Raw genomic sequence first — 17,496 nt, forward strand, 5'->3', positions numbered from 1 at the left:
TTGCTAGTGACTAGTCAGTATAAAAATAAGGGAAAAAAAAAAACGAATTGAGCTTGGATCATTTTTTAAGTAACGGAAATTGTCGTTATTTTCAGTCATGGGAAAGCTAGGTGTTTTAAAATCTTAGTCAAATTTCTAAAATGATAAGTTCGAATTCAATTTGTGGGTGGTTAATTTTTTTATTTTTATCATACGACAAATAATGGGTCAGATTTACAAATAAAAAAATTTTAAATTGAAAATTAAAAAATTTGTAGGTCAAATTTATAAAATTTAAAAAATTGACCCTCTAATTTCATCTGAACGAAAACTGACCCTCCAATCTCTTGGAACGTAACCTGCAGAGCTAGGTGAAATACACCAACTTTCAATAACAACTCAAAGCACAACCATTTCTTCACTGTTTCGTGTCTCATTCATTAATATATTATTTATTCGCACCAAGCAGAAAGCAACCTCCACCTCACTTTCCTTTCTCTCTTGTACAAGTCTTTCTTAAGTGATCTCAATAACTCTCTGATTCAGTCGTCAACGGCACACAACTCTTGGATCTTCTGCTGCACATACAATTCAGTTCTTGAAGCTTCTAAGTTCTAACATATGGCATCCGGGTCCTCTTCTGGAATTCCACCACCAACAAGAGCATGCACCTATCACGTGTTCTTGAGTTTTAGGGGTGAAGACACTCGCGGACGATTCACTAGCCATCTCTATGACGCCCTCAACAGAAAGGGAATCACAACCTACAGAGATGATAACAACCTTCGCAAGGGCGATGTTATTTCAGATGAACTCCTCAAAGCAATTGAAGAGTCTATGTTTGCAGTCATAGTTCTGTCTCCAAACTACGCTTCATCCACATGGTGCTTGGATGAGCTCTGCAAGATCCTTGATTGCAAGAACAAGCTGGGACTACAGATGGTGGCAGTGTTCTACAGTGTGGAACCTTCTGTTGTGAGGCACCAAATAGGAACCTTTCAGGAAGCTTTCAAGAAGCATGAACAGAGACACGAGCGTGAGAAGGTTCAAAGATGGAGGGAAGCGTTAAAACAAGTTGCTGATTATTCTGGATGGAGCTCCAAGAATCAGTAAGCTAACTAATCATTAACTTACGCTTGTTATTACTACAATTTATCTGCTATACACCGTTCAAACTTTTATTTCCATACCCATGTAAACAAACCTGCAGTCAATATTATACATCCCACTTTTAACAAATAATGTAGAAAGGTAGATAGGGTTTGGGAAAAGTGACCAACCAAAAATTTGGTAAGAGCTTGTTTGATTGAAAATCATTTAACATGAAAAAAAAACTTTCTTTTTATGAACAGAAATTATTTTTATTTAAAATTTAATTTCATAAATTAAAAAGACTATATATATTAATAGAATAGAATTTAAGTTTGAAGAGTATAAAAGTGGATTTGAAAATCAGACTCTCTTTTGATCTGAGTTACAAATAATAAAAAAAAAAATTCAAAAAAAATTTAAATAATTTATTTTTAATTATTTTAAAGTAAAAAAAAATTCAACTCTTCATTAAATTCTAATTCCTAATTAATTCTGAACAAACTCTAAAGATTTATTAAGATATTCTTCTCAATATTATATATTATTATTATTATTATTTTATAATACTACATTTTAAATATTTTTCTAAACCAAATAGAATGCAATGTTTAAACTTTAAACAACATGCTAAATAGATTTAAACCATATAGCTACCCTACACTCATAGTTTAAACTTTAGATAATACATTAAATCAATTTCTAAAAATAATTTTAGTTGAATATTTTATTTCTTAGAAAAAATTAATTATCAAATTTGCTTTTCTATTTTTTTTTCTATTAGACAAATCAATTAATAGATTTTTTAAAAAAATTAAATATTTGAATTAAAGTTTATAGTAATATATGGAATACGTTCTTTTCTTCTTCAATGTAGATACAATCACACTATGAACGAATCACTATAAACTTTAATTCAGATGTAATAATAATTATAGTTCGTTATTTTAATCTACCACAATTTCTATTACTGAATTACATATGAAATATAGCTCTCATAATAGAATTAATTAGCTAATAATAGAAGAAGAAAAATATTTGGGAGACATTGTTTTAAAGAGCCATAACTTGCTTTTTTGGATGTTTAAATATTTTTTTTTATAAATATCTATATCGAATGAATAAATTATCTGGAAAATACATATAGCTTAATGCAAATAAATTGTTTTTGTAAACTTCTGTTGTACTTGTTTTGTTTTTAATTGTTTTTCTTTCTCTTATTACAATTTTTTTTAAATAAAATTTGTTGCTTTATTTTACTTATGTGTTGGTAGACTTACAAAGAAATTCTCTTCGATCTCCTGAATAGGGACGAGGCAGCACTTGTCGAGAATATTGCTCAACATATATTTGAAATATTGATTCCCAAGTTGCCATCGTCAATGAAAAATCTTGTGGGGATTGAATCAAGAGTGGAACAAGTGATTAGCCGAATAGGCCTTGGATCGAATGATGTTCGCTATATAAACATATGGGGAATGGGCGGCATAGGTAAGACAACTATTGCTAGAATAGTCTTTGAAACTATTCGAAGTATATTTAAAGTTGCTTGCTTTCTTGCCGACGTAAGGGAGCAATGTGAGAAAAAAGATATTGTCCACATACAAAAGCAACTTCTTGATCAAATGGGTATTAATTCAGCTGCTGTTTTTAGCGAGTATGATGGGAGAACAATAATTCAAAACTCTTTACGCCTCAAAAAGGTACTTCTTGTTCTTGATGATGTAAATGAAGAAAAACAATTAGAGAATTTGGCTGGGGAGCAAGCTTGGTTTGGTCCTGGAAGCAGAATAATAATTACAACTAGAGACGTTGAGGTGCTAAAGGAACCGCATGAAACTTGGAAAGTTAAAGGGTTAGTGGATAGTGAAGCCTTTAATCTCTTTTGTCTGAAAGCTTTTAAACAAGCAGAACCTGCAGAAGGGTTTTTGGATTTGTCCCAAGAAGTGATCAAGTACAGTGGTGGTCTTCCATTGGCACTTAAAGTATTGGGTTCCTATCTTAATGGTAGACCTATTGCGGTTTGGCATAGTGCTATTGAAAAGATAAAGAAGTCTTCACATTCTGACATTATTGATGTATTAAAAATAAGCTATGATGGTTTAGATTCTATGGAAAAGGATATTTTTCTAGATATTGCTTGTTTCTTTAAAGGACATCCGCAAGATTATGTAAGAAAGATATTAGAAGGATGTGGTCATCATGCTGTAATTGGTCTTGATATTTTGATTAATAGATCATTGGTCACTATAAACGAATATGATAGTTTGGGGATGCATGATCTGCTTGAAGAAATGGGCAAACTTATTGTAATTCAAGAATCTCCAAATGATGCTAGTAAGCGTAGCAGATTGTGGTGTTACGAGGATGTTGATTTTGTACTTACTCAAAAGAAGGTAAGTGTCGTTTTTTCTCAACTATAGGATGAATAGAATTAAAATAAGAATTTGACAATGTATTTAATATTCTATCCAGATAACTAACAACTATGTTTTGCTTTTATGGTTATCTCAATCAGTATAGTTTTTTCATTAGTTTTTTTAATTGTTTGTTTATTTACTTAGTTTTGTGTGTCTATAAGAAATTGAAGCAACTCATAGCATCGTTCTACATGATATGTACTGTGAGATTGAAGAAAATTGGAGAGACTTGGATATAAGATATTTATCTTTCTCAAATATATGCAAGTTAAACCTTCTCATTTTAGATGGTGAGAGATTTCCCATTCTTCTCTACGATATTCCTTGTGCATTAAAGGTTTTGCACTGGACAGATTGTCCGATGGAAACTCTGCCCTTTACAGATCATCAACGCTATGAACTTGTCGAAATTGATCTGTCTCATAGTAAAATTGTACAGTTATGGGATGGAAAGAAGGTAGACCTTTTCATGAAGAGCTCTATCAAATGTTATGACATTAACATTTCCAGCAAAAAATAGTAACCAAGTGATATTTCTTTATGTTTTTTCAGGTTCTAAAAAAGTTAGTGCACTTGAATCTCTCCTACTGCAAGGAGCTGAAGGAAATGCCAGATCTTTCTGGGGCTCCCAATCTTAAAACGCTTGATCTTGATGGATGTGAGGAGCTGAATTATTTTCACCCATCTCTGGCACACCACAAGAGCCTTGTTGAATTGAATTTAAGTGGATGTGAGAGTCTTGAAACACTTGGAGATAAATTGGAGATGAGTTCACTCGAGAGACTAGATCTAAAATGTTGCAGTAGTTTGAGAAGACTGCCAGAATTTGGAAAATGCATGAAACAGTTGTCGATTCTTATTTTAAAACGTACAGGTATAGAAGAGCTACCCACCACGCTTGAAAATTTGGCTGGCATGTCTGAGTTGGACTTAACTGGTCTGAGTTGGACTTAACTGGATGCGACAAGCTTACTAGTCTTCCCTTCTTCCCACTTGGACGTTTCGTTGGCCTAAAGAAGTTGAGGTTGAGTAGATTGGTGGAGCTTAGTTGTGTTCCATACAGCACTCATGGGTTAGAGTCCCTCACAGTTAAGGATTATTTTGGCAGCCCAAATATTGTTGGACTTTTGTGTTCTCTCTCTCACTTGACCTCTTTGAGTAGCCTGAAATTACAAGGATGTTTTAGCACATCTAGAGAAGACTCGACCGTTCACTACGATTTTGGCCGCTTAGCGTCCTTGACAGATTTGGATTTATCGGAGAACAATTTTTTAAGGGTTCCAATAAGTATCCATGAACTTCCCAGACTTACACGTCTAAAGCTAAATAATTGCCGTCGCTTGAAGGTTTTGCCAGAGCTTCCATTAAGTCTAAGAGAACTACAAGCACGGGATTGTGATTCACTGGATGCATCCAATGCGAATGATGTTATATTAAAGGCGTGTTGTAGCTTTGCAGAATCAGCTAGTCAAGATCGTGAAGACCTCTTTCAAATGTGGTTTAGTAGGAAGAAAATTCCAGCATGGTTTGAGCATCACGAAGAAGGTAACGGAGTATCAGTCTCATTCTCGCATAATTGCCCTTCAACTGAAACCATCGCACTTGCTCTCTGCTTCCTATTACAAGGTATTTTGTTCTCATCGGAAAAACCATCGGTGATCTGCAAAGGTAAAGAATTCATCAACAAGAGTTTGTTGAAGGCGTCGTCGGGTATATCTTCTGAGAATGTGTACATTGTCTACGTGAACGGTTACTATCTTAGTAAGCTGTTATGCCAACACAATTGCTTCCAAATGCTATTTCCCGGTACTCCTAGTATTAATATCCAAGTACGGAGATCTGGTGCACGTTGGGTGCGTAAGCAAGACATTCAAGATTTCAAGAAACCAAAATCCGAAACAGGGAAAAGAAAAGCAACTCTTGAACTGGATATGGAATGATCTCAGATTTTTCACCTTGTAGGAATAAGATCCTCGTGGTTGCTCTACACATGTATGATTGCCTAGCTTAGATCTCTTCAGCTAAATGGTTCCACATATTTGAAGCTTTTGACACAGCTCATTGCCCATCCAACTGCCATGTGATCCCAGAAAGAAATGAAAATCTTGTGTTTATCTAAATATGGAAAAAGGGGGATGAGGAAGAATATGAATTCAGCATTTGGAGGTTGTATTTGAATTCATGTGTGATGGCTTTCTACTCTTTTTTTTCCATAAAATATCTTGAGAAAAAAAATTATAATTTTGGTTTCATGTGTAAATTGTTGCAATGAGGTTATAGCGAATTTTTTAATGGGTTAGAGGGTTTTTAGGAAGATGGCTTGAGATGTCATGTTTTGATTCTTTTGTTGCAGCAGCAACACGAGAGATTTGGCAAGCATGACAAGACAGATTCAGATTCATTACAGAGTGAAGGAGAAAATCTGCACGCCATAGTGAGTACCAATGTCAACTTAGTTTCCATTCTTTTAAGTTTTCAGTTGTTTTATCTGTGATTAAGATAAACTGATAAAGAATAACCTATGTGTTGTTTAATGTTTAGTTCTGTGGGCTATATGTCTTTGACGGCGCCGGATTCAATACTCCTAAAAGGTTTGGAGTATTAAAACTCTTCTTAAAGAGTTAAACAAAAGTTAACGTATTTGGAGTTTTAGTACTTCTTAATTAAGAAGAGAGAGAAGAATCATCATTTAATTATTAAAGAAAGAGAAAAGAATTAGCATTAAATTCTATTTGGGTTAAATTTTTTGGTTTAATTTAAATTTATTTTATTTTTAGATTAATATTAAATTATTATAAAATTATGATAAAAATAAAAATTTAAAAGAATTAAAAAGATATAATACTCTTACTATTCTAAATTTTTTCTATTTAAACAAGCATATTCATATTATTTTAAAATTAATACGAATAAATTTATTTAAAATTTTTAAATTTTAAATAAATATATTCATCTTATTTTAAATAAATATTCTCGTATTATTTTTTTAAAGCGGTTAAACATGATTTTTAATATCTCAACAAAAGAGATAGATATATGTAATCTTTCAAATTAATAATATTAGAGTGTATATATAAGTACATAATATCTGAAAAGATTAATAAATCTTACCTAGAAAATATAGTTAGAGATATTTTTTGCTTAAAATAATAAAAATAATACGAATACGTTTATTTTTATTAAATTAAATTATTAATTTAAATTATATCTATCTAAATTTTAAATAAAAAATTTTAAAAGTTTAAAATTCAAATATGTGAATAAAATTAGATTAATAAAAAAATAAAAATATACGAATACGATTTAAATTGTACAAAAATAGGAATAACTTTGTCGGTGAACAAATTCATTATTTTCAATGAACAAAAGAAGATAGTATATTAAATAAACTTTATGAAATAAATTATCATTTTAAATAAATAATTAAAATAAATAAAATATAAAATTATTAATTAATTAGATTTTATTAACTAATTAAATAACTTATATACTAATAGAGCATATTAAATTTCTTATAATAATTATAATTATCATTTATTAAAAATATATTTTATAAGTTGTAATTAATATGTTTGTAGTTTTTCAAAAAAAATATTAATTGTTTATTGATTTCATCAGTATGCATTAAATATTAACCTAAATCAACGCAAAATAAATTAAATTTTAAATTTTAATAGTATTTTTTTGTTAAAATTATATGGAATTTTAAAACTCCAAATATTAAGGGAGTATTGTAATGTACGTTGGCACAATATCCTAGAGAATTCCATTAATGAAGTTTTTTATGTATATTGACAAAATTATTAATTAATTAATATATATTTTTTTTGTAAAACTACCAATACATTAATTATAACTTTTAAAATATATTTTTAATAAAATAGCAATTATGATTATTACAGAAAATTTTTTTGATGACTTACTATTGAAAATTTAATATATTCTATTGGTATATAAGTTATTAAAATTATTAAATTCATTTATAAATTCTAATTAATTAATAATTTTTATTTTTATTTATTTTAATTATTTATTTGATATTATAATTTATCTCATAAAATTTGAAATTTTTAAATAAATAATTTAATTATTTTAATTATCAAAATAAATAATTTATAGCGTACTTACCAATTTACACTATATTTATTTATTTCGTTTACATATGTATATTTTTGTCAATTTTTATATATCTTGTTTACACATACAAATTATCTCGTTTATAGTATAAACTAGATATATGTATTTATAAATAATTAAATATAATTTTTAAAAATAATAAAAAATATTAATAATTTAAATTGGATTAAACTTTGTAACAAATTTTGTACAACCAACTTAAATAGAAAAAATTTTATATTCAATGCCAATAGAGTCGTGATCTTCATTAACTGTGTCATCAAATAAATCACCTATATTTAAATTATATTTCAAACTTTTATACACTCTCATGTGACAAACAAAATTTGAAATATATATAATTTAAATTTAAAAATTAATATTCAAGAGAGTACATAAAAAATTTAAAAATTTTGTCATTTAAAAATTTGAAATATTATTGAATTGCTTTAGAAAGAAATCTAAGAATTATTATTAACTTTATTGAAAAAATAAAAAACTTTAAATTTCACAAAATATTTTTTTTTAGAGTTTGGGATTCGACCTAAACTAATTATCCTATATATTAAAAATAAAAATAAAAATTTATATAATTTTTACCTAACCTTGATCAAACTTTAACTATCATTCACATTTTTTTATTCTTATTTTTTTCTTTGCAAATTTTTTTCTTTTTTTTATTAAAGAAATTTAATTCTAATTCGATATTCAAATCAATGCAAACTGATATGATCCGTCTGGGTTTAATTATAAAAACATATTTACACCCTAACTTCATGAGTTAAATATCAGAAGCAACAACTCTAGTTACAAATCTGACGATAATTTAATACTATTCTGCTCTTTGGTTCGTGACTACTTATTTAAAATTATTTTTAAATTTAGTTTTAACTATAAAAATTTAAAATTAAATTTAAATAATAACCTAAAATTGATTTAAAATAACACTTTAAAAAATATTAATTCTGTTCCTAATATATATTTATATATATCCTAATTAAATGGTATGTTATAATATAGTTAATTTTTAAAATCATGATGTTATAGATAAAAAAAGTAGTATACGTGATAAGTTTTATGAAATAAATTATAATATTAAATAAATAATTAAAACAAATAAAATTTAAAATTATTAATTAATTAAAACATAAAAATAAATTTTAAAAGATAAAAATATACCAGTACGATTTAGATGGTACTGTAATGAGTTTATGAAAGTTTAAAACAAAATAAATCTTAAAGATAAAAATAAAAAATTGTTATGGAAAACAATCATTTTTTTATTTTATTTCAATAAAAAAATTAACACTAATAAAATACTAATTAAAAAAAACGTTACTTAATAGATAAAGATATATTTTATGATTATTTTATGGTTTTTATTTAAAAGTATAGTTTTATGTTAGTGTTAATTTTTTAAATATTAATTTTTTTAAAAAATATAATTTATTGACATTAATTGTTTGATGATGTTATTAATATATAATAAAAGTTCTATTAATAGAATACCTATTAGAAAATTGTGCCAACACATATTACAATATTGATAATCTAAAAGGAGTTTCAAAACTCCAAACATAAAGGGAGTATTGTAACATCCACAAAGACGTACCAAATTAGAATCTTGTTTACTAATGTTTAACAGCTAATTTTAATTACACCTTCTTTAAAGTTCTTACTTAATAAGCCTTTAGTGTTAGTTTGAATTGGCTTTTTTGAGTTAAATTTTTTTTTAAATAAAGTACTTTTATTTAATTTTAAACCTATTTAAATATATTTTTTTAAAATGTACTTTTATTTAAAAAAATTATTTATTTTTTCTAAAGTTAACAATGCATTGCTTTAAAAAAAACAGATTAATAAAGCTTTTTTAAGAGTTTGTTTGGGTAAACTTCTAAAAAAAAAATCTTTTTTCGAGTTATTTTTTTAAAAGATCTTATAAAAAAGTAAAAATAATTTTATGTTTGGGTATCTCATGCAAAAAGATCTTTTTATTTATTAATTATGTTTGGGTATAACAATATAAAAGTACTTTTTTGTTTATTTATTACATAAAAAACATCTTTTTTTTTAAGAAAAAAAGATTTTTTAAAAAAAGATGTAAATTACAGCTTCTCAAAAAAAGATATTTTTTTTGTTTTCTAGTGCTTTTACTTTTACTACTAGAAATTTGCCAAACACGCTAAAAATAAAAAAAATATTTTTCATTAAAAAAGATCTTTTTTATCAAAATAATGGTGCCCAAACAAGCACTATGTATAATTTGGATTGACTTGTTTGAGTGAGAAAAATACTTTTTATAAAAAGTAAAGTACTTTTATTAAGTTTTAAATACATTTGGATACATCATTTAAGAAAAGTATTTTTATTTAAAAAAAAATAAATTATTTGCTTTTTTTAGAAGTCAACAATATCTTATTTTAAAAAAAATAGAAGCAAAATATGTTTTTAATATTTCAAAACTCTTTTTAAAAAGTTTATATAAATATGAAATAGTTTTTGTGTATTAAAAAAATCTTTTTAAAAAATAAAAAATAAGTACTTTTTCAAAAGCCAATTCAAACTGACCCTAAAAAGTCTATTTAAATGTAAAATAGTTTTTTCTTATTAAAAAAAATTTAAAAAGATGAAAAATATTTTTTTCAAAAGCTAATCCAAACTAATCTTATAAGTTGTTACTTTTTCTTAAAAAAATTGATTTTTTTTTTGAATTTGCAAACATCTTTCCTTTCCAACTATGTCAAGGTGAAGCTTCAAGCCATAGGATTCGATGTTCCCAGAACTTTTGGACCATTAAATGGTCTTATAACAAAACATGTTTTTTAGATTTTTTTTAATAATTGCTAAATAGTCTTTTTTTTAATTTTAATTACAAATTAATCCCATATATTTTATTTAATTATAAAAATTATTTTTTATTTTATAAATAATTATTTTATCATAAATCTATCTTGTTTATTAACAATCAAGAACAAAAATAATAACGAATTAGATCTTCCATTAATCCTAATAAATTTTTTGGCTATTCCAATCGATTAAAAGATTATATATGATTCGTGACGTTCGTAATGAACCGTAAAATCGTGTTTCCTTGAAATCCAATCGATTAAATTATAACTCAATCGATTGGATTACAGTTTATCACAAAATAATCGATTGAAAATTGTAATGCAGTTTCGCATAAATCAATCGATTGGTCATATTAACCAATCGATTGAACAATGAAATTTTTGTGATAAGGGGCACTGGAATTTGAACCCGCAACAACCAAGTTCTGAGTTTTCAATGTGAGTTTTGAATGCTGCGAGTCAGGAACAAAATTGCGACCTTGGAATGTAATATTCTTCGAAGAACCACAAGCAATAAAATAGTTATCAATAAAAGTGTACGAACCAAATGTGCCATTAACCAAAACCACTAAGAAAACAACAAGAAGAGCAAAACCACTTGGAATCCTTTTCACAACCACCATCTTCACTTGTTCTCCATCGTAGCTTTTTCACAAGTTCAATAAACAATAAAATTTTTTATAATCAAAGAAAATGATACACGATTTTATTGGTGGAATTGAATAATTGGTGATAGATTATTCACCAATTTATAATGTTAATATTAAGAAAAAGATAATATTAGAGTATCTAAATCAAAATAAAATCTTAAAAAATGAAGATAGAATTTTAAAGATAAGATAGATGAATAACAAGATAATTTCTAAAAACGATAACAAGATTGAAATAGGGGTAGTACACATTTTAATCCATTGGGTTGCACAACCAATTGATTGAATTTGGCAAATCCATATTGTTTTGGTGAATTCAATCGATTGAATAACAAAAGCAACCTCAGGTTGTTTTGAAACATTCAATCGATTGTAAATTCTAAACAATCGATTGAATTATAAAAAATTCACATTTAATTCATTGTTCAATCGATTAGTTAATATGACCAATCGATTGATTTATGTGAAAACCATATTGCCTTGCAATTTTCAATCGATTGTTTTGTGATAAACTGTTGATAATCCAATCGATTGGATTTTAAGGAAACACGATTTTATGGTTCATCACGAACGTCACGGATCATATATAATCTTTTAATCGATTGGAATAGCCAAAAAAATTATTAGGATCAATTGAAGATCTAATTCGTTATTATTTTTGTTCTTGATTGTTAATAAACATGATAGATTTATGATAAAATAATTATTTATAAAATAAAAAATAGTTTTTATAATTAAATAAAAAATATGGAATTAATTTGTAATTAAAATTAAAAAAGAACTATTTAGCAGTTATTAAAAAAACCTAAAAAATATGTTTTGTTATGGGCCTAGATACCTTTATATCTTCCATTTTTCAATCAAGTTCATCTTGAATTGTATCAAAGGATTTACAGTGCAGGTGCCTTTCTAGTTTTGATTTTGTATCCTCCTTTAATATGAAAACTTCTAATCTTATGGATTTTGAAAGTGAATTGTAGTCTTAATATTGGAGTAAGATTTTTCCTTTTATAATTATGGTATGAAGGATGTAAAAAATAAGATTTTCATTTTGAGAAATTACTATAAGATATATTGATGTCGATGTCATAATTAAAAATTGAATGTACCATGCTGCACACCTCAATATATTTTTCTGAAAGGCAAGATACACCGACTGATATACTAGGGAATTTTGTTGCTTCAAGCTAATAAATGTGATCAATTACCCTCTATAAAGTTTCATGGCATTGGAGGAATCATTGTATTTTTCCTCCTTTGCTGTAACTTCTTTTATAGTGAAAAATCTCGTGAGTCGTGACATGATCAGGTAAACGATATATAAATTTAAATATGAATGATGAAGTTTTATCAAGGGTTAATGCAGATCATTAACTTAAGTGCTGAAGCCAAATTTTCTTTTTACAGTTAAGTGCTGAAGCTTGGGTAGATATATTCTAATATTTTCTTTGCCTAGTTCCTTTACTCCTCACTAATGACATTATCTTATGTTATCAGCTTCAAATCACAGAGCCAGTTGGATAAATTAAAATGCAATCAAAATATTTTGGAGTTAGGGTTCCGTCGTTAACGATAATAGTTTCGTGCTAGAAAAATGATATCTTTGCTTATTTTTTATAACGAGAAATCTGGTTAAACTATTTTGCTAATGTTTTCTTGGTCGACAAACAATAAGTATGACTTTTATTCGCTTTATGATTTTTCAGACATGAGGCAAGATTTGTGGAAAGCATTGCTGAACACATACACAGAAAGCTAATTCCAAAATTGCCATCTTGCACGAAAAATCATGTTGGGATTACTTCAAGGATGCAGGAAGCGATAAAACTCAGGATAAAACTCATAGGTATTGGATTGAATGATGTTCGCTTTGTAGGGATATGGGGCATGGGTGGCATAGGTAAGACAACTATCGCTAGAACAGTATACGAAGCCATCCGAGGAGAGTTCAAAGTTTGTTGCTTCATGAGAAATGTCCGAGAGCTGTCTGCAAAAAATGGTTTTGTTCACTTACAAAGAGACCTTGCATCTTTGAACATAACTAGTCATTTTCATGGCACAGAAGATGGAAAAAATATGATAAAACATGCTTTGTGAAATAAGGGGTTCTTCTTGTCCTTGATGATGTAAATGAGGTGAAGTGTTTAGAGAATTTAGGCGAGAATCAAGATTGGTTTGGACCAGGAAGTAGAATAATAATCACAGCCAGAGATATGCACTTGCTAGATATACATGGAGTCCATGGAACTTGCGGAAGTGTCATTCCCTCTTGAAAGAAATGTATGATGTTTTTAACTTTTTATTATGAAATATAATCATATTTATTTTATGTAAAATATTACATTATTACATGTGATTGCTAAACATGAGGGTCCTGCTGTTAGTGGGTACTCTGCTTTGCGGTTATTACAGGTTTGGGATAGTTTGCTTCTAATAATATACTCTCTCTCTCAGAGACACACACACAGAGACAGAAACACACACATAAGTGATATCATTGATGTGATATCATTGATGTGGTTTATCATACACAGGCAACACTTGATGAATCTTTGTATGAGCTTGCTGGGGGAACTGGTATTGTTTTGAAACTGATAGAATCAGCACTAGCAGAACCTGTAGACTTTATTGCTGCACAGGGATTGCCAATTAGCACTTCCTAAAAGATTCTGCACATGATCTTGCATTTGTAAAAGGCATTCAGCTTCAGATGGAAACGTTACAGAGCCGGTTGGATGCAGACTTTCTCCTTGCTCACATGTGCTCTGTAAAGTTCAAAGAATGGATAGTTGTCCTTGCTACCCTATTAAGACGTTCTGAAGTATTGCATTGTGATATTGCTTACATGCATATAGCATTTTCTTTACTCCCATTGTGCTTTTTCTTTTGTAAAGGGAGCCATTTAGACATGGTTTTGGCATCTTTTCCCATTTTAGCAAAGGTTCACTTTGTTGGCAAGTGCATTCTTCTGATGAGATTTTATAGGTGCTTTTCGACTTGTTCCCACATGATGTTCGGCTATGGAAAGCATACAGCACCACGCTGCAGGTATATCTGATTTAGATTACTGTTGGAAATTATAGTATGCCATTATGTTCACTCAATAATAATCAATATAGCATATGTTATCTGTGCTTTACAGTCGCACCTAACATTTGTTGAATATCAAGATTTACTTGAAGACCTTGAACATAAACTATCATCAATTTCAAATAGGGAAGAATAATGGAATCGAATCTCTACATTTCACATATGGAATGGGTTGGTTCCCTGTTGAAGTAAATTGCTGAGTGGGTTTCATCGTTCCCCACATGATTGTCCAACAAATCATGCACCCCAATTAAAGACCATGCATCATTTGCCTTGGAATCACTTGATTGTGAGGACTGGAAAATGTCGTGTCCGTGCTGGTTTACCATGATCTTGTTTACGAATCATATTGGTGGTTGTACATTGAATCTGGAGTAGTGCGTGTAGATAGAGGTTAGAAGTATTTGTAGGGAGGCTTGTGCATGTTTGAGGATTTCATTATTCTTTTTAACTTTCTAATACACATCTTGTAATATGTCTTTTATTGTAAAAGCATGAGCAGATCCATCTCTATGTATATATTAGTTATGCTTCTGAATTTTGATAGCTCAACATTCATAGTGGAATTTATTGATTCTGCAACTTGTACTTTTCTCCCTTGTGTGAGAGTACCATGGAATTTTTGCTGCTTTCATGTTTGGTACTTTTCCCCTGTAAGCTACCATGATGTTAGAATTAGCGGAATCCATTTTGAATTGGAAAGGCTTTCTCATTTACAGTGTTATTTCATGTGAATTAATCACTTTGCTTAGAGAAGGTGACTCATGTTAAAATGAGTATGATTTTCTCATTCATTACCGAGTATATACACGGCACTTACCGCATAACTGATTTCTAGAATAAGAGACTTATAATTAACTTGCCATCATTAATTATCTTCTAAGATCCTTTCACGACCTCCCAATAAGCAATAGCTCAAATGACATAGTTTTTCCATACTCAATTATGAAGTTGCGAGTTCGAGTTTCCATAAAAAAAATCCTTTCACGACTTTGGAGTCATTAGTTTTTACTTTTTAGTGAATAAAGAAAGAACCGGAAGTGTAAAATAAATCATGTCTTGGTAAGAAAAAATAAAGGGGTCTATACTCTAAATCTGTTGTCCAACCAAATTAATTTCCACGCGCTCTCTGTTGGCAGTGATGAAGGCACTTCCTATACGAAATTTCCTTTGCTCTTCAGTTTTCACAACTTGAATTGTGGAAACAAGAAAAAAAACAAACTTTTTGGTATATTCGGTATTATATTAAGTCAATTTTATAGTGTTTTTAATTTGGTGTTTAATTTATTTTTATGATAAATTTTAAATATTTTAATTTTCTTATTTTTAAATTAAATATTAATTATTTAATTTTTTAAACAATTAAAAAATATTTTTTAAATACTATAACAAACACCGTTATATTATGTGATAGGTATGTGATGATTGTAGTTTATTCTTTACATTATTAGAAATGAGATTGAGTCAATTTAATTTAATTCTAAAAATTTATAAGATAAAAAATGTCTTATATTTATAAATTATTTAGAGACTTTATTCACAAAGTTATGAGATTTATAATGCAATTTTTTTATGTCTAGCAATAATAATCTTTATAATGCTTCCTGTCTCCTTCATTTTTCCCACAGAGCAGCGTCCACCTCACTTTCCTTTCTCTCTTGCATACGACTTTTTTAAGTGATCTCGTTAACTCTCTGAATCAGTCTTCAACCAAACACAACTCTTGGATCTTCTGTGTGTTGGGAATAAGACACAATTCCCCCTTGAGAAAACACCTTTGACAGAGAAATAAAATAGACACAATCACAACACAAGAATTTAACGTGGAAACTCCAATTACCGGAGAAAAAACCACGGCCGTTGTCAAATGACAACCAGAGAATATCACTATGTGAAAATTGTTACAACACATAGACTTCTTTCTCTCACCGGCACCCCAGTACACCCACACTCTTTCAAAGCAAATATCTAACTACACCTCACAACACTCTCTAATCAAAGAGTACAGAGGAAAAGAAAAATCAGATACAAGCTTAAAGTGTTTCTGACTGGTGCAAAAACAAATGGAGAACTTAGCCTCATATTTATAGCCTAGGCCACCCACTCCATTTGCTATCCTAAGCAATGTGGGACTAATTCAACCAAATCCTAACAATCTCCACCTTGATTGAAATAGTCACACATCTTCAGCTTCCATTGTCAACACCGACAATTCTTTGCTGCCATTGTCTATACCGACAATCATAGTTCAGAGAACTATCATACTCCACCATGAAAGTATACTCACTTGGAATTAGACCACTCCAAGAATTTCGCCTTGGTACAGATCGAAACCTTGCTGAAAATTCATGGTGCAACTTCCAAATTGGCTTTTCCTGGAAGTTCTTCAGCCATCGACCTAACTCCGCCACACACCTTGCATCTCAACGCCAACCAATGCCCGTGTGCAATTGTGGACCTGATTGCCACAACTCATCCTTATCCATGGCAGTGCGGTAATACCATGAGGATACTTCTTGTCTTCTAGAGAACATCATCTTCTCTCATAGAGAGAGCAACCAGAGATCTTCTCCTTCAACGCCTTGTGCAAACCTGATTGTATCAACACATCCTTGACTTGTACTTGCCACAAGCCAAAATTGATTCTTCCATCAAATTTCTCTATTTCAAGCTTCACAGCACTTGAATATCCTGACATTGTTGCAACCGTATACTGGAATATTATAACTCAACTGTAGACCGTGCACTAGGAAGGGTCCCCAGGAAAGAGAGGTGGGTCACAATGGACACACTTAAATACCAAGTCTTTCCTTAGCCAGAACCTTTTCCAAACTGCACTCTCACAGAGTCACACTGCCTTCCAGCAACAACAACAGCAACCAAAGATCAACCTCAAGCCACAGGACAAAATTCTTTTCTGATGTGGAAGGTCAGACTAGGCTGCAACCACAGAGCATACTAAGAATAAATCCCACCGAACCGAAGCTCTGATACCACTTGTTGGGAATAAGACACAATTCCCCCTTGAGAAAACACCTTTGACAGAGAAATAAAATAGACACAATCACAACACAAGAATTTAACGTGGAAACTCCAATTACCGGAGAAAAAACCACGGCCGTTGTCAAATGACAACCAGAGAATATCACTATGTGAAAATTGTTACAACACATAGACTTCTTTCTCTCACCGGCACCCCAGTACACCCACACTCTTTCAAAGCAAATATCTAACTACACCTCACAACACTCTCTAATCAAAGAGTACAGAGGAAAAGAAAAATCAGATACAAGCTTAAAGTGT

At 29.5% G+C, this 17,496-nt stretch overlaps 1 protein-coding gene across 1 annotated transcript; it reads left to right on the forward strand.

Moving 5' to 3' along the window:
* Nucleotides 1–380: 380 nt before the first annotated feature.
* On the forward strand, nucleotides 381–5,387 carry LOC112797502 (TMV resistance protein N-like). The gene is made up of 4 exons (XM_072236107.1): nucleotides 381–1,088; nucleotides 2,378–3,464; nucleotides 3,842–3,945; nucleotides 4,041–5,387. The coding sequence occupies exons 1-4, from the start codon at nucleotides 601–603 to the stop codon at nucleotides 4,045–4,047; spliced, it is 1,686 nt and encodes a 561-aa protein (XP_072092208.1). The 5' UTR covers nucleotides 381–600; the 3' UTR covers nucleotides 4,048–5,387.
* Nucleotides 5,388–17,496: the final 12,109 nt, after the last annotated feature.

This window comes from Arachis hypogaea, chromosome 4, assembly GCF_003086295.3.
Source record: "Arachis hypogaea cultivar Tifrunner chromosome 4, arahy.Tifrunner.gnm2.J5K5, whole genome shotgun sequence".
In the NCBI taxonomy this organism is placed as follows: Eukaryota; Viridiplantae; Streptophyta; class Magnoliopsida; order Fabales; family Fabaceae; genus Arachis; species Arachis hypogaea.